General features: G+C 40.2%; 1 protein-coding gene across 1 annotated transcript in view; it reads left to right on the forward strand.

Annotated features, from left to right (window-relative positions):
- The first annotated feature begins 4,505 nt into the window (after positions 1-4,505).
- The window catches only part of RBFOX2 (RNA binding fox-1 homolog 2), a 528,484-nt gene continuing 513,757 nt past the window's right edge, over positions 4,506-19,232 (forward strand). The window contains exon 1 of the mRNA XM_082266542.1: positions 4,506-4,523. Coding sequence (XP_082122668.1) covers positions 4,509-4,523 — 15 coding nt within the window. The 5' untranslated portion in view covers positions 4,506-4,508. The remainder of the gene's footprint in view (positions 4,524-19,232) is intronic.

The following is a 19,232-nucleotide window of genomic DNA, read 5'->3' on the forward strand; positions in this document are numbered from 1 at the left end:
GCAATGCCCCCTCTCTAGCAATGCAGCCTCTCCAGCAATGCAGTCTCTCCAGCAATGCAGCCTCTCCAGCAATGCAGGCAAAAAATTTGGGGGAGCATACCCATGTATTTCCAAAGCTGCTGCAGCTATGAACCAAAAGACATGTATATTAAAAAATATATATGGTGGGACCAAACCCCCATTTTTATTTATGGACTCTCTTCAGATTTGGTAGTAATTTCTTTTGCATTTGCGCGCTATTCTTTTTTTATATGGTGGGACCAAACCCCCATTTTTATTTATGGACTCTCTTCAGATTTGGTAGTAATTTCTTTTGCATTTGCGCGCTATTCTCCAGCAATGCAGCCTCTCCAGCAATGCAGCCTCTCCAGCAATGCAGTCTCTCCAGCAATGCAGCCTCTCCAGCAATGCAGTCTCTCCAGCAATGCAGTCTCTCCAGCAATGCAGTATCTCCAGCAATGCCCCCTCTATAGCAATGCAGCCCCGCCAGTGCAGTCTCCAGCAATGCAGGCTCGCAAGCGCCATTGACACAATCCCAATCCGTTTTCAAAAAGGCCGGGAAACAGAGCCTTGAGCAGAAGGGGGCAGGCCAGGCTGAGGAGAAGGGAGAATGAGCGCTCGTTGTCATAGGAAGTCCCGCCTATGATAGACATCACACGTCTCGGCCGAGGAGGCGGAACTTTCTATGACAGCTCGTCCTTCCTTCTCCTCGGCCCGGCCCGCCCCCTTCTGCTCTCGGCGCTGCTTCCTGGCCTTTTTTTTTTTATATCGGTGTATAACACGCACTATTGCTTTTTCCTCCATTTTTAGGAGGAAAAAGTGCGTGTTATACGCTGATAAATACGGTAATTAGTTAATCCACAATCAATAGATAGATATAAAAATGTAATGCCACATTCATCACAATGTTGCCATTCGTAATATAAAAGATGGAAAAAGATGCAGAATGTCATATTGTATGATAACCGAATAGATTCTTGTCATCCTAACACTCTACGCATTTTGTTAAGCTGGTCCACTCATCAGGAGTAGATGCAAGAAATTGTCTAAAAAGGTATAAAAATGGCATGGTAATAATGTCATGTAGTAAATAACAAAAAAGAGGGAAAGGATTGATGACAGGGACTGATGGTTTAGGCATATAGTATCATTACTTACAGGTCAGCTCAAAAAGAATAAAAAAGAAAAAACAGAAGAAAAATGAAGCCAGCAGCCATGGAGCAAGGGATCAAGGAAGAACGCCTATCCCAGGGACTGTGACGGAGTAACCCAACCAGACCTTGGGGCAAGCAGAGGGCGGACCAGGTGATACTAATCAAGGATATGAGAATATATGATAGCGCCTTCAGGCAGTAATAAAATAATATATATGTATGTATATTGAATAATAATACACAAGTAACAGTGTAAATGTGTCTGGAGATGCACAAGAAAATTGAAGAAGATTGAATCACGAAGGGGGACAAATCAACCCCAAAGAAAAAAGGGGGGGGGGGTAGTATCTAGTATATTGTTGACCCAAAATGAGGACGTACAAAGAATATAGAATGTGGAAGCATCAAAGCATCTTTATATGTCCTCATTTTGGGTCAACAATATACTAGATACTATCCCACCTTTTTTATATATATTATTTTGCAGATAGATACTGCCTGAAGGCGCTATCATATATTCTCATACTCTTGATCCGTGTCACCTGGTCCGCCCTCTGCTTGCCCCAAGGTCTGGTTGGGTTACTCTGCCCCATTCCCCGGGATAGGCGTTCTTCCTTGATCCCTTGCTCCATGGCTGCTGGCTTCATTTTTCTTCTGTTTTTTCTTTTTTATTCTTTTTAAGCTGACCTGTAAGTAATTAGGCTATATGCCTAAACCAATTATCCCCGTGTCATCACTCTTTTCCCTCTTTTTTGTTATTTACTACATGACATTATTACCATGCCATTTTTATACCTTTTTAGATAATTTCTTGCATCTACTTGTGATGAGTGGACCAGCTCCACGAAACGCGTAGAGTGTTAGGATGACAAGAATCTATTCGGTTATCATACAATATGATATTCTGCATCTTTTTCCATCTTTTATATTATGAATGCCAACATTGTGATGAATATGGAATTACATTTTTATATATATTTATTGATTTTGGATTAGCTCATTATATATATATTTTTTTTATGTCTGTTATTTGATTGTAGTATTTTACTTGTTTTTGCTATCATGTAATAAAAGTATATACATTTTTACCCTGTGAGTTGCCTCATATAAAGTCCCATGACCAATGTATTCTCTCTTAGCCCACATTTATTGTACAAATTTTGGACCCTAATTGTACATTTACTTCTCTTTGTTCTTCTGTTTAAAAAATATAATCAAATTTATTGTAAAACAAACATGCTTCTAGATAAGTAAACAAGTGTATACGACAAAATGACTGCACTCTAATGTAAAATGTTCTATTTTGTTTTCCTGCTCTGTACTCAATGCTGTATTACTGATCTTTACTCAGCTGTGTGCATACCTCCCAACTTTAAAACTTGAGAATGAGGGAAACCTTAGGGAGATAGTGACTTGCTATGCGTGCTGCGGCAAAAAGAGTGTGTGGCCGAACTGTTAACAGTGGGAGGGGCTAAAGAGACACGATCAAACAAAACCTGGGCTTCCTTGGACTTATAAAATATGCTTTGATTGCTGTGCCACAAGCAAGAATCTCACAGACACATACCCCCCACTCCTAGATAACATCCGACCCCCCTATACCCCCTGTACTTCTAGATAACGACAGACCCCCCTATACCCCCCACTCCTAGATAACATCAGACCCCCCTATACCCCCTGTACTTCTAGATAACGACAGACCCCCCTATACCCCCCCACTCCTAGATAACATCAGACCCCCCTATACCCCCTGTACTTCTAGATAACGACAGACCCCCCTATACCCCCCCACTCCTAGATAACATCAGACCCCCCTATACCCCCCACTCCTAGATAACATCAGACCCCCCTATACCCCCTGTACTTCTAGATAACGACAGACCCCCCTATACCCCCCCACTCCTAGATAACATCAGACCCCCCCATACCCCCTGTATGCCTAGATAACACCAGACCCCCTGTAACGGAACTGATGCACAATGTGCTTGCATTCTTCCTTCAGTGTACAGCTTCCTTCACTCTTGAACATAGATATCAGATATTACAGCTGCCCTACATACAAAGCTAGCCGACAACTTAGCTTATAAGATCTGGAACCTTTATTGAACAAACTCACACACAATATATACCTCACAGGAGGACATTCCCCTCCTGATCAGATTACCCCACCAGGTCAGGTGCCTGATTACATTATCCTATGCAAATGAAATTGTGTACAGAAATATAATTAACCTGAACTAATTACCTAGCCATCTGAACAGAAACAATAGGTGAATGGGAATCCACACCCAGACAATGCTTTGATTAATCAGGATCTCACTCCAGGGCAGGCTGCCGGCATCAAGTTCATAAAGTGCAATGCACATTATCCTAAGTATAAACACATCCCCGCAGTAGACAATAGGTGAGTAAATTAGCACAATTAACAATGTGTGGAAGACGGGTGGTTGAGCTGATGATATTAGTATCTGCTATGAGTCTGACTGTCTTGGGTAGACATGGACTTGAATCCAAAGTAACATTCCTCCAAGGGCCCCACATATAGTGTCTGTTTTTGTTTCCAGTAATGGTGGGTACCGTCACACCCCCTATACCCCGGGTACTCCTAGATAACACCAGACCCCTATGCCCCCCCCACCATGTTTTGGCTCTGGGCTCCAGGACTCTAGCCCAGATCTGCGGGACTTACATAAAATCTCGGGACGGTCCCACAGAGTCTGGGATGGTTGAGAGATATGGCTGCGTGCATTGTTCCACAGACATTAATAAACCTGGTGGTTTTTTTCCTCCCATGTGCAAGAGGCCTTACTGAACTGGTGTTATTATTCTCCCACAATGCATTGTGTTCTGTGAATGGAGGAAGAGGGGTTCAATGTCATAATCTCCTTCGCTCATTCACAGAATGTGGTGCATTGTGGGAGGACAGTAACCGAGCTTTCTGATTGGTGGAGAGGGCAAAAGGTGGCACAACTTTCCAGATTAGCAATGGTGCCTGTTAACTCTCACAGTGCTGGAAGAGAAGGAGAGGCAGCAGCCTGCAGGTACCAGGATACTAATGGGGTGCTGTGCCCCCAAAAAACTTCAGCTTTCATTTTTTTTTTCTTGTCCCTCACCCAGTAGTGCCCATGCAGTGGCATGACTCTTCTCTCCATAGCATACCTCTGTGCCCTCCTCTCCTCCTCTCTCCTCCCTCTCCCTCCGGCTGGAGACAGGGCGTGCGCGGAGTTCCAGTGAGCAGTGCCATGTCCCAGAGCTGGGAGAGAGGGAGAAGGAGCTGAGCAAGACGGAGAAGAACGGCGGAGAGCCTCCCCACCCCCCTCCCTCCAATACCAGCCATTGTCCGGAATCACAGGAATGATGTACTTATGGGTGAGTGAGAAATGGAGGAGGATGCCTGCCCAGTGCCCATAGCATCCTTCCATCCCTTCATCCCTCTCTCATCTCCTAGCATCATTCTATTCTACATGATACCTGTCTTCTATCATGTCACCCCGAGCCCGACACCGATCTCTTATCTTCGCTTTCTTTACATATTTCTCCCCATTTGTTTATTTACATCAGAGAGGGGGAGAGCGGTGTGTATGTATAGAGCTCTGCGGTGTCCGAGCCTTCCAGGTATACAGCATGGAGCTCCCATACTACATACACCGAGATCCACCACATCTCACCATCTGTCTGCCCCAAACACCATCCTCATCACCCTACACTGCACCCTATGGGACCACAGGCCATATATCTGCAGGATCACATGTATGGATGCCATCATTCCTCTACAATCTACTCTATGTGATCATATCAGTATACTATACAGATGGGATCATATGTATATACTATAGGGATAGGATCTTATGTATATACTATAGGGATAGGATCATATGTATATACTATAGAGATGGGATCATCATATGTATATACTATAGAGATGGGATCATATGTATATACTATAGGGATAGGATCATATGTATATACTATAGGGATAGGATCATATGTATATACTATAGAGATGGGATCATCATATGTATATACTATAGGAATGGGATCATATGTATATACTATAGAGATGGGATCATATGTATATACTATAGAGATAGGATCATATGTATATACTATAGGGATAGGATCATATGTATATACTATAGAGATGGGATCATCATATGTATATACTATAGAGATGGGATCATATGTATATACTATAGAGATGGGATCATATGTATATACTATAGAGATGGGATCATATGTATATACTTTAGGGATGGGATCATATGTATATACTATAGGGATAGGATCATATGTATATACTATAGAGATGGGATCATATGTATATACTATAGAGATGGGATCATATGTATATACTATAGGGACAGGATCATATGTATATACTATAGAGATGGGATCATATGTATATACTATAGAGATGGGATCATATGTATATACTATAGGGATAGGATCATATTTATATACTGTAGGGATAGGATCATATGTATATTCTATAGAGATGGGATCATATGTATATACTATAGGAATAGGATCATATGTATACTATAGGGATAGGATCATATGTATATACTATAGGGATGGGATCATATGTATATACTATAGGGATGGGATCATATGTATACTATAGGGATAGGATCATATGTATATACTATAGGGATGGGATCATATGTATATACTATAGGGATAGGATCATATATATGTACTATAGGAATGGGATCATATGTATATACTATAGAGATGGGCTCATATGTATATACGATAGGGATTGGATCATACGAATATACTATAGGGATAGGATCATATGTATATACTATAGGGATGGGATCATCCAAATATACTATAGGGATGGGATCATATGTATATACTATAGGGATAGGATCATATGTATATACTATAGGGATGGGATCTTATGTATATACTATAGGGATAGATTCATATGTATATACTATAGGGATGGGATCATACGAATATACTATAGGGATAAGATCATATGTATATACTATAGAGATGGGATCATATGTATGTAATATAGGGAAGGGATCATATGTATATACTATAGGAATGGGATCATATGTATATACTATAGGGATAGGATCATATGTATATACTATAGGAATGGAATCATATGTATATACTATAGGAATGGGATCATATGTATATACTATAGGGATAGGATCATATGTATATACTATAGGAATGGAATCATATGTATATACTATAGGGATGGGATCATATGTATACTATAGGCATGGGATCATATGTATATGTGATAGGGATGGGATCATATGTATATACTATAGGGATGGGATCATATGTATATGTGATAGGGATGGGATCATATGTATATACTATAGGGATGGGATCATATGTATATATGATAGGGATGGGATCATACTATAGGGATGTATATGTATATACTATAGAGATGGGATCATATGTATATACTATAGGGATGGGATCAGATGAATATACTATAGGGATGGGATCATATGTATATACTATAGGGATGGGATCATATGTATACTATAGGGATGGGATCATATGTATATGTGATAGGGATGGGATCATATGTATATACTATAGGGATGGGATCATATGTATATGTGATAGGGATGGGATCATATGTATATACTATAGGGATGGGATCAGATGAATATACTATAGGGATGGGATCATATGTATATATGATAGGGATGGGATCATACTATAGGGATGTATATGTATATACTATAGAGATGGGATCATATGTATATACTATAGGGATGGGATCAGATGAATATACTATAGGGATGTGATTATATGTATATATTATAAGGATGGGATCATATGTATATTCTACAGGGATGGGATCATATGTATATACTATAGGGATGGGTGTCATGTGTATACAATATGATGATCAGGTTTATGCAGTAAAGTATCCTAACTGGTCATTCCAGTTTATGACACCATGGGGTTCTTTTACATTGTTATGTAGTAGACACTAGTTTATGTACATTTTTTTTTTTTTTTTTTTATGCATGTTGGGTACACCATCAATAAGCTGCCCTACACACATGAAATGCAGCAAAGAAGCTAATGCGCCTTCAAGCTTGACGCATTTTTAAATGTGTGTTTTTGTATATTTTCCAACGGATTCTTACATGCACAAAAACACGTCTTTTTTGGTGCATTTGGGGTGCTGTTAACAAGACATAAAAATGCATGTTCACAATTTGGCGCTCTTTCACGTTAGGGCAATAGGTTGATTGTCATGGTGAATACAGTGATTAATCAGGGACAATTCCATTATTTGAGTAATTTGAACATGATAGGTATTCATCATAAGTGGCAAAGGTGCTTTTGGTGCAGAATGTATTTTGGATTCTAACACCTATATTTTTTATTCTCTTTTTACAGTATGATAAATAATATTCATGTTGTAGTTTAGAATACTGATAATGTGATGAGAGTATGCTACAGTGGTTGTAAAATACTGTCAGTATGTTCACATATGGTTAATGTTGGGAGCATCTGTGTGCTAGTAAAATGCATCGATGTGAATTATGGCAGGCTTTGTACAGTACAGCTTTTCGGATGCGGACATACATAAATGTGAGACTCAGACATACATGTATATTTTGTTTTATATAGCAAATAATTTGTCCAAATTACAGAAATAGAAGCGCATATTTAGGTAGGCACCTGCTAATGATCTTAATTAATTATGATTGCATAATGGTTCCGCTGTTCTGGGTGTAAACAGAAGGCAAAATGTGTTCAGTTTCAGTTAATTATCTATCTATATATATATATATATATATATATATATATATATATATTCTTTATTTTTAGAATTTCTATATATAGAATTTGAAAGGATCTGCATCCATGCTACTATGTGCTTTATCTGCATTTATTTATAATGTTTACTGCAGTAATACCCGTGAAATAATACAGTAAGACAAGCCTTTTATTTATTTTGTTTTCCATGCTCGCAGATCATCCTCATTCTTTAAGTGCTTTACTCATTCTACGTAATACAAGAATGACCGAGTACTGGATGGTATTTGTAATTTGCAGCAGTTCTGTACAGGACATTTCCAATACTACCTGCATAAAATTATTCCATCTGGAAGGACTTCTCATTCTTAGTTTTTTTTTGTAATAGGTTGCTGGGATTTATGTCTATTCTGTTCCGAATTGAGTTAAATAGTCCTGTGATGCCCATATACCGTAGAGCAACACCCCCCCCCCCCCAAAAAAAAAAAGAAAAATCAAGGCTTGACATGAAAATAGGGAGTATAGCCTATGTGCTCAGTACTTCCGTTCGTCATCTGGACATTGCTGTACTGCACCAGTACAACCACTCCCTTTGTCAGTAGTCTGGTAACCCTGGAGCAGTGTACCTGAAGGTATTTACATACTCTTAACAAGCATTACAAGAGCTTTAAAATAAGTCATCTCTGACCTCCCAAGCCCCTTGTACTGTGAAGTAATTCATTCTGAAAAATCCTCAAAGATCACAAAAATGACTCTAAGGTCCTAGTGCCTAACCTGTGGCCGGGGCCATATGTGGCTCTTTTTGTGTGGCCCTTAAGCCTCGTACACACGCAACGATTGTTGGCCGTGAATTTTCGGCCAACGTCCAATCGGCCGATTTTCGGCTTGTTAGTATGATGCTTCCGACAACCGACTCCGACTTTTCGGCCGAACAAAATCTGGTGTGCAGGCTATAAAATTTTTGTTGGCCGTCAACAGAACGGCCAATTTTCCATCAGTCAGTACAGATTTCGGCAGACAAAAATCAGATGAGCAAGACTGGGCATGCTCAGAGAAGAAAAAACACACGGAAAGTTAACCAGCACATGACATCACTTCTGAAGTTGGTTTTTGTTGGCCGAGAAAATTCGTGTGCAGTCTAGAGCACATTCCAACCAACACAACAACACTGGACAAAAGACGGCCGATCGGTCGGCCGATAATCGTTGCGTGTGTACGAGGCTTTAGGACCCGTGCAGACAGTAATCTGTATTTCCCTATTGCCCTGTATAGCCGTGATCCCTAGCAGTCTCTTGGAAGGTGTCTCCAGTTTATGTCTTTAGAAGCATGTCCCCAGTCTCTAACAACCCCTAAAACAGGGGTGCTCAGCCTTTTGAAGAGCGCAGGCCATTTATGTGATTTGGTAACTGGTCACAGGTCACAATGAAATTGTTCAGAATTTTAAGTTTTTTCATTTTGAATAGCATAATGAAGATTTTAAATAACAATCAGGATCATCATTTTGACCAACCCCCATTGGATGTTTACCCACTGTTTAATAAAAATCACAAAAATCTAATTTTTAATTCACCAGATCACCAATAATCCCACACTTGCGCTCAGGTGTGACCAGTCAAGAAAGCTCTGAACCAGTGTTGCACCCTTCACCATATCAGGGTCTTTGCAGCTGTACCTTGAGTTACCATAACACAGACAGACCAGGGAAGCGCATTGCCCTAGCAGTGCAAAAAAACTTCTTATTATATAAGCAAAGATAAAATGACACATAATGCACTTACATGCTCCTGGAATGACACCAACTTCATCACACAACTGTCAGAATCCACCTCCTACATGAATGCTACTAGATGTAATCCCCTCGCTTAAAGGCTCTTTTCCCCGTGTCTGTTTGTTAAGAAAGGAAGAGAAGAGTGGGGATCCGACTACAATAGTGCCTTTTGCTTTCGATAGCATTACATCTACTGAATGTCAGGGGCCACCATGATCATGAAGATTGACCACTACTGACCTAAGGGCCTGTTCAACCTCATCACATTATGTGCTATGCGCATTGGTGTGATTTAGTGCCATTTATTCTGAATGGCACCCATTACATGTATCCAAGGGACGTGGCTGCAGCATATCACAATGTGTGAAGCAGTGCACTGCCAAAGATACTATATGCACCATTTTTGGTGGGTTAGGCAGCCCATGTAAATGAATGGGCTGTCTTAACCCAATCCCTTTCACTGCCAGCGGTTGGGTATGGGTTTGCACACATTTATAGTGACTGCAACCGCCGAGATTGTGTGCATATTTGACAAGCAGACTCCTGCCTGTCAGATGAAAGCATTAGCAGGGCTGCCCGATTGCTTCCCCACAACCCCCGGTAATGGTGCCCCCTTGCATGCACTCCCCTGCCATGAAGGCCTGCAGTTGGGCAAGCGGAGCCAGGGACCAGCATAGCAGGTGCCTGCAACATAGCGGTTATAGGGGAGGGAGAAGAGCAGACATGTGTCCACTCTCCTCCCTTCCTTGTTGCTGACCTGGAAAGTAATACCTTCGTCATCACTTCCGGGTCCGCCTTTCAGTATCACCGACTGTCATGGCCTGAAAAGTATGTAATGCAATGTGATCTGCATTGTAATAAATTTATTGGAACACAAGGGAGACATCCAGGGTCTTTTAGACCCTGGATGTCTAATTAAAGAGGACTTTGTTTTGTTTTTTTGTTAAGTAATAAAAAAAAAAATGTTTATAATTGTAAAAAATGTAAGTTACACTCAAGCACATAAAATCCTCTCCCCCATAAAAATGTTTTTAAGGCCCCCCCACACTCACATGTAGGAATGTAAAGGCATGCGTTGGGGGTGCCTACACACGCAAACCCTGATTGCGATACATATTGCTGCGCACGCCGAAGTGAGAGCAATATTTCTAGCAGCAGACCTCCTACGTAACACTAAACTGATGACCTATAGGAAACTTTTAAAGTGTCACCTATGGAAAATATAGGGTACTGACATTTGTTGCCATTTTACAGGCGCATAAAAAGGTTTGACACGTTGGGTATCTATTTACTGCAACCTTTGCTTTTATATTTTATCAAAATTGGGTAATTTATTGTGTTTGTGTGCCCTAAAATTAACTTTAGTGTATTTTTTACAAACATTTTTCATTTCCTAGACCATTGTGGTAATACCACTATTATTTTCTCTAGGGTGTCTGCTTTCAAAAAATATGTAATGTTTGGGGGATTTATGTAATCTTCAGGCCTAAAATAATTATTTAAGCATGAGTGCAAAAAATGCAAAAACAGCTCTGGCAGTGAAAGGGTTAAAGTATGCACTGACAAATCACTGCAGTGTGAGCAATACCTAAAAGTCTATTAACATCAGTGTGCTGCAGTAACACAGTAATACACCTTGGTGCAATACAGTGCCATTCAGACATTCCTAGCGCACTTGCATTGCAGCTTCCCTTAGCTCCTGGTAACATTCTACCGTGTATTTTGGTGCACCATTTTGCATGCATGATTTTTGATCTGTGGGCTGAAAATGGGTCATAGGAGTGCAGAACGAACTGCACTCCTGTGATCCTTAGGTGAAGTACAGCCAAAAAAAGCTTTGGTTATACTTCTCATTAAAGGAAAACGTGTAGGCACTATTTTAGGATTCAGATAAGGCTTTTGAAGAGAGTCTGGGTTCAGGTTATGCATGTAGGTGATAACATCAGAAAACCAGAGGTGCTAGAAATGAGTTTTCAATTTTTACTGTGCACTATATTGTCATCATTGTCTACCCTGGTACTCTAGGGTCTCCAAAAATGTAATAGGTAGTCAGCAAATGAGATGTGTCATTTATGCCCTTAGAAAGCCTTAAGATGCTCTTTGGATTTTCTGCCTGTCTATGTGGCCAGGCTGTGAAAAAGTCCCACACATGTGGTACTTAGGAGCAGTAGCAGAATGTGTTTTGGGGTGTCATTTTAAGTATGCTTATGATGTGTTTAAGAAATAACTTGATTAAAATGACAACTTTGTGAACAAAAAAAATATTGTTTTTTTTTTTTTTACGTTCATCATTTTCGCAAAGATTTTGGCAAGAAATTACAGCTTTAATAAACTCACCATGCCTCCTAGTAAATATTGTGTACTTTTCCAAAAGAGGCAATTTCTGGGGTACAGTATTTGTAATGCCCTGACATTTTAGGGCCTCAAGAAATGGGATAGGCAGTCAGAACATCAGTATTGATCAATTTTCAAATATACAGTATATGCCTTAGTTTGTAGACTATAACTCTCACACAGACTGCATTTTTTACACTGATTTGGATTATTTTTACCAAAGAAATGTAGCAGAACACATATTGGCCTAAATTTATAAAGAAAGATTATTTGCAAACTTTGATAACAGAAACTTATTTGTTTTAAATTATTTTTTTATTTTATATTGCAAAATTAAAACAATGGTGATTAAGAGCCCATTCACATTAGCGCGACTTGTCAGGCGACTTGTCAGCCTGACAAGTCGTGCTCGGTCGCAGTCATTGAGTAGTACAGGACCCGTTCTAATAGGAGCGACACAAGTCGCTCCGACTTAGAAAAAGTGTCCTGTACTACTTTGGGGCGACCTGGAAGCGACTTGCATAGACTTCCATTATGTGAAGTCTCTGCAAGTCGCGCTGCACAGCGGCTCTTAATACCACCAAATGAAAGCCCTGCCTGTCTCAAAAAATGATCTAAAAAATGAATTTGGGTTCAGTGTTACGTGCCTGAGTATGACACTGTCATTAAAAGTATGACAATGACAAAATCTGAAAAAAAAAAAGACCTAGACTGGAAGGGGTTGAAGTGGTAAAGGGATGACATATGGGAAAATGCTCTTGTATTGCAGAGATGCACATATTCTTTTTTTATGTTGCCCTTAAATAAAGTTTAACAGAGCAGTATTAGGTCCCTGGAAGTTTATACATGCCTGTATAGAACATAAACAATTTCAATGTATATCCCTTGACCTGTCCAGTGAAGTAGTAATGTTCAGTTGGAAAAATTCACAAGTGTGGTTGGATGTTTAAAAATTGGGAGCCTATAAAAATAACCTTTTTCTTTGTTTGCTTGCACTTGTGTACCATTTGATTTTGTTACTGCAAGATTGTTCATGCTGTCTTGCGAGGGTTGGGGATGGTATTAAAAATTATGTAATTATATGTGCACTCCAGTATACAGTATTTACATTATTTGTATATTTTACCCTCAGTAAGTTAGGCTTGTTAGCATAGTAACCACAACAAGAGCTTGCATCATTGGTTGCTTAGCAACCAAGATCTGCGATCCATTGAGTCAGAACTCCCTGCAGCATTTTGGCCTTATAAAAGCATTACAATGGGTGTGAGGGCAGTGGAGTGGGTGTGATTACAAGGGATGTGAGGGCAGTGGAGTGGGTGTGATTACAAGGGATGTGAGGGCAGTGGAGTGGCTCTAGTGGTGCTTGCAGGAGCAGCAAGAACTCATTTGTGCTAAAGGTGCAGATGCCGAAGGAAAAAAAGGACACATAAGCTGTGGAACTGGTGGACAACAGATCACAAAGCAGAAAAGTGATCAGGAGGACACAGGCCACAGTTGGTTGCATATGAGCAGTGAAGTGTAGAATCAAAAAGCAGAGATGTAGTCAGAGGGACAGACCATAGTCAGTAACAGTCTGTGTTCATGATATTATGCATTTTGGTGTAAACATTTGGATAGGAAAACAGACTTCTGCAGAGTTCTTCCTAAACTTGATATTGGATCATAGATGATATTACAAGGGATTATATATACCAGGGGTTAGGGCTGAACGATAGTCGATGTGATATCGACTATCGTGCTGTGGGCGTGTGCGATAGTCACATCGCCGAAGATACGATGTAAGGCATAGGCATTAGGCAGGGAGAAGTCGGGATGACTCACAGTGGTTGTAGCAGAACAGAGCCCGACATCTGTCCCACACGTTCAGTCTGCCTGTCTACAGCTAGCCTAGTTCTCCAGCTGATGGTAATATGATCCTAGAGTGAGGAGCTCAGCTCCTCCCTGTAACCAATCAGCGGCTCTCAGCACACTGACACTGAAGAACTGGAAACAAGCTTGTATTGTAACAGCTCAGAGTGAAGAGTCGAGTCAGTACATGTGGGACTGGACGGATGACATGTCAGGCTGTGTTTTTCTACCTCCTGCCACCATTGAGTCCCGACTGTGCCTAATCCACACTGACTGTCACTGTCAATCCCTACAATAACATTTACCCTGGCCTGCCCTGGCTGTATGGTGCAATCTGCAATTACAATCAGAAGAAGGCTGCGCTGCTGCAATACTTCCATGATTTCCTCTCAATATCGCAATATATATCGTTGAAAAAAAAATATCGCAATGTACTTTTTTTCCAATATCGTGCAGCCCTACCAGGGGTCTCCAAACTTTCTAAGACTTTCTAGACTTTAGGGGGGCCAGACTAGGACCAGTGGGAGTAGAAAATGTCCATGTGTCCAGTGGGAGTAAACCATGCCCTGTCTTTGGTGTCAGTGGGAGAAATAGCGCCCCATTGTTGGCGTCAGTGGGAGGAATTGTGTCCTTTCGTTGGTATCAGTGGGAGGAATAGTGCCCTATTGTTGGTGTCAGTTGGAGGAATAGTGCCCCGTTTTTTGTGTCTGCGACAGGAGATATGCCTCATTTTTGGTGTCAGTGTATGGAATAGTGCCTCAAGGGCTGGATAACGGAAAGCAAAGGGTCACCCCTGGCCCCCAGACCGCAGTTTGGGGACCACTGATATAGACTCTTTTCCCATTATAAAAGCATGCATTTTCAGCAAGGGGGGATGGGGCGGGGGTGGGGTCTGTTTCATTGGCACGAACTGTGCAGTTTTGGATGGAAAATGTAATAGTAACACTCTTGAATGGAATAAACTTAACAATAAATTACATGGTGATCATATCCAACGGTCTATTGTGGACAGTTTAATAAGATCTTACTGTTCTGAATTGATGTGGTGCACAGACGGACATAGTCTTTGGAGTCTAAACCTAAACTCCTCTACCATGAGGAATGCTGGATCTGGTTAGAAATGTTATGGATACTGTTAGTGTATAGTCATGGCAGATCTGGATCTGTAGGACAGAGGGCTGGAGATCCTAAGACAAAGGTAAGGATCTTGTCACTATGCCAAAAAGACAGTTTCTTACTAAGTTGCAAGGGTAAAGTATTGACTGTTGAGACGTGCCTGATCTGGGATACAAGAATAAGCTGTATTAGTAGAAGGTTTTTGGTGTGCTAGCTGGTGATTATTTCAGGAAGAGGCATCTGGTTCGGTTAAAGTGGTTGTAACTACATATACCCAGTGAAGGGACTATCTTCAGGTTATACACAGAGATGAAACAAATCCTCATATGTAAGTTGTATCTGTCTATCTGCAGTGTTCTCCTCTCTACATCCATTCAAAGTGCTTAATGGATAAGCTTGTCTGAGAGTACAGAATAAAGGGGGGTGAAGAGATGAAGTTACACTCTGCGGAGCTCAGTGAGGAGAGGCCTGAGACCTGATTGGAGGAAAGAGACACACCCCCTTTATACAGCTCACAGGTGCAGAGCTGAGGCTGTCAATCTGCTGGAGGTCCCTCCTCATCACCATTATTCTTATGGCGTCAGGACAATTTGTCAGAAGTGATTAATGTGGATACCACTTTAAGGCCAGACCTGTAGGTTATATGGAAAACAAAAAGGGAAAAATTTACTACACCTGGAGTACACAAAATCTGGTGCAGCTGTGCATAGTAACCAATCGGCTTCTAACTTCCGCTTGTTTAACTAATCTTTGACAATAAAACCGAGAAGCTGATTGGCTACTATGCACAGCTACACCAGATTCTGTGAGCAGCAGTTTTAGGCTCCGTTCACATGTAGGCATTTTTGGGGAGTTTTTCTGCTCTAGGATCAGCTCTCAAAACACCCAACAAGACAAATCCTATTCATTTTAATGGCCCCTGTTCACATCTGAGTGTTTTGATGCTGTAAGCAAAACGCCCAACGCTCAAAAAAGTACATGAGCTTCTTTTTGGGCAGATTACAGGCGTTTTCCATTGGTCTCTATTCAATCTAAAAACGCCTGCAAAAAAAACGCCTGTAAATGGCTGTAAAAATCGCTGTAAAATCGCTGTAAAAAACACGCGAAAACGCTACGCTCAGGTGTGAATGTAGCCTTAGTAAATCTCCCCCAAAGTGTTAAATAAAATGCTCATTTGCCTTGTCAGGGCTTCATATGCTTACCAGTAAGAGTATGCTTACCAAAAACTCCTATGATCTGTTATTAAGATTGTTATTGGATGGATGAAGTCGTTTTGACATACCCCCATTCTCTTTTTGCCCACTTGATTCCCAGTAGTCCTCAATCCCTTACATAATTGATCTCTGCAAGGCTGGGTTTTCTAGGAAAGGCAGCAGGATGCATCAAAGACTTGGATCATAACAGTGTGATAGCGTAATACCTACAGCCTTTTTTCAGCATTGTATACATTTAATACAGCTTCTGTTTCAAGAATGTAAGGCAAGGCATGATTTGGATGTCTAAAAACAGAGGTGAGAGGTGAAAGATTTCAGTGGATTAATCGCAGACTGAGCCCCAAGAAGCCATTGGAAATGGGTATGTTTATTTGTGAGTTTCCTTAGAGGAAAGATATTATTCAAGAAATCTTTTATGACATTTTTGTACAATTTTGCAAACCCAACAATAATCTGTACTCCTTTTTTTTTCTCAGTAGGAGCTGGCCAATCAAGAGTAGCAGTGATTTTTTTGGTCCATGGTGATACCATTCGTAGAATGGATGAGTTCTAGACACTGGACTATCTTGTCCTTGAGTTCACACTTTTCAAGCTTGATGTAAGGGTCTTTCGGTCTCAGTATGCCCACGACCTTATTTACATGATGCAGTGTCATTTCAGGAAAGACGAGGAGTTTAAAATATCATCTAGAGATTTTTATCATACAAGGATTGAGAGAGTTTCTATAAAACAGTTATTTGAAGTTCCAAAGCAGGTTCAAAAAATGTTTTGCCATTCTTTGACTTTAAAATCTCTTTAATCCACACATGGATTAAGGAGATTAGTCCTTCTTTTAGACAAAACAAGATCCCAGTTCTGGCAGTATGTTACTTCAACTAAGGTTCAGATTGGACCAGAGATTTGCCCAAAAGGGTTCTCAGCTGGTAAATGCTCAGTGAGACCATTTTAGGTTTGGTGAGGTGGAAGAATAGCTCCATTATTTTTATCAGATATCCTGGAATTATTGATAAGCTTAAGTGATGAGTTAGTATTTATGGGTATAAGAATTCATGCATAGAAGTGATGTAGAAGATTGAAAGAGAATGTGCTGTCAACAGTAAAATTACTATAGGTCCACTTTTTCAGAGGACCAGTCCATTTGAGGGTTATACCCTTAACCTCCTCAGCGGTATTCCCGAGTGTGGCTCGGGGTGGAATTTTAGTGCCATTAGCGGTAACCCCGAGCCACACTCGGGGTACCGCCAGGGAGCATCGCTGGATCCTGGTAGAGGTTACTTACCTTGTCCCCTGGATCCAGCGATGTGTCCCTGCAGCATACGGCGGCCGGATCTTCCACCCGATGCTGTGAGCCCCGGCTTCCGTCTCCTGCGACGTGACGCTCACAGGGGGTGGAACCGGTGGCAAATTTGAAAAGTAAAACACACAAACACACTGATATATTGTAATCCTATTGGATTACATTATAAAATAAATTGACATTAGTTTGCCCCCTAGTGCCCTTTCCTGCAGTTTTAACTGTACTTTATATATACAGTAAAACCTTAGATTACGAGCATAATTCGTTTCGGAAACATGCTTGTAATCCAAAGCACTCTTATATCAAAGCAAATTTTCCCATAAGAAATAATGGAAACTCAGATGATTCGTTCCACAACCATTTATTCATAAGTCTTTCAGTTTATAGTCTATATACAAAGATTATAGCAATGTGATAGGTTGTGTCATCATAAAATGTCCATCCACAAATGGTGCCTCCACAAGGGGATTAGAAGCAAAATACAGCAGGAGCTACAGAGTATAAAAGAGAAGAGAGAGTCTAAGTGTAGCAGTATGGGGACATTTAATGAAGGTACAACATTTAGCAACTCACATGGTTGATGATCAAGAGGCACATCTAAGTATGCAGGCATCCGGGGTAAAGCTGTCCACATAGACCATCTTCTGAACCACTGGCTCTCACCGAGGTCAGTCTGCAATTGTGATTGGGAAGACTACCCTGCAGTAGAGTGATCTGAAAGCGAGACTTTGAATCGCTCGTGGAGTGCAGCGGTGAAGGGATGATGAAGATGGCTGTGCAGAGGACGGACTATATGGACAGCTTTAACCCGGATGCCTGCATACTTAGATGTGCCTGTTTTATTCATCAACCATGTGAGCTGCTAAATATTGAACCTTCATTAAATGTAACAATATTGCTACACTTAGAGGCGCCTCTCTTCTCTTTTATACCCAGTTGTGACATGACGCTACTTGTATATCAAGACATCGCTTGTATATCAAGTCAAAATTTATTTAAAAAATGTGCTTGTCTTGCAAAGCGCTCTCAAACCAAGTTACTCTTAAACCAAGGTTTTACTGTATATATATATATATATATATATATATATATATATATATACATATATAGATATACACGTATATCTATATATATATATATATATGTGTATACACACACACATATATATAATATATGTAAACTTATATATAATATATGTATACATATATATATATATATATATATATATATATATATATGTGTGTATTTATATATATATGTATGTATATATATATATATATATATATACACTTTAACTTATTTATAGTTATTTATTATATTATAATTTATGATTTTGTGTTTCAAACTTTATCATACACGAGATGTTATAAAGAAGAACGCACAGTAAAAAAAAAAAATCATATGTAAATAGTTGGTTTGGGCTGCTCGTCCTTAAGAATTACATGCAAAATAATGGTACCGCTTTCAGCACCTAAAATCGGAACCAATCATACCGCCAGGGAGGTTAAAGCCATAACATACCTTGAATTACAGGAAATCAAAAGTGAGGCAATATTATCTAACTGCAGTAATTCTCTGTGTGAAAGGTATGATCATAGAAGGAAAGCTATTCTTGTGGGTAACTGGTCCTGACTTGATGCGTTTTCTATTAGCAAAATTAATAGTGAGTCTTTTTTTTTTTGATTGCAAGGAAATTCCATATTCCAGGAGGTAAACCAGTGAAACAGCTACAAGCTCTCGAG

The sequence above is a fragment of the Pelophylax lessonae genome (assembly GCF_965119305.1).
Source record: "Pelophylax lessonae genome assembly, chromosome: 8".
Lineage (NCBI taxonomy): Eukaryota > Metazoa > Chordata > Amphibia > Anura > Ranidae > Pelophylax > Pelophylax lessonae.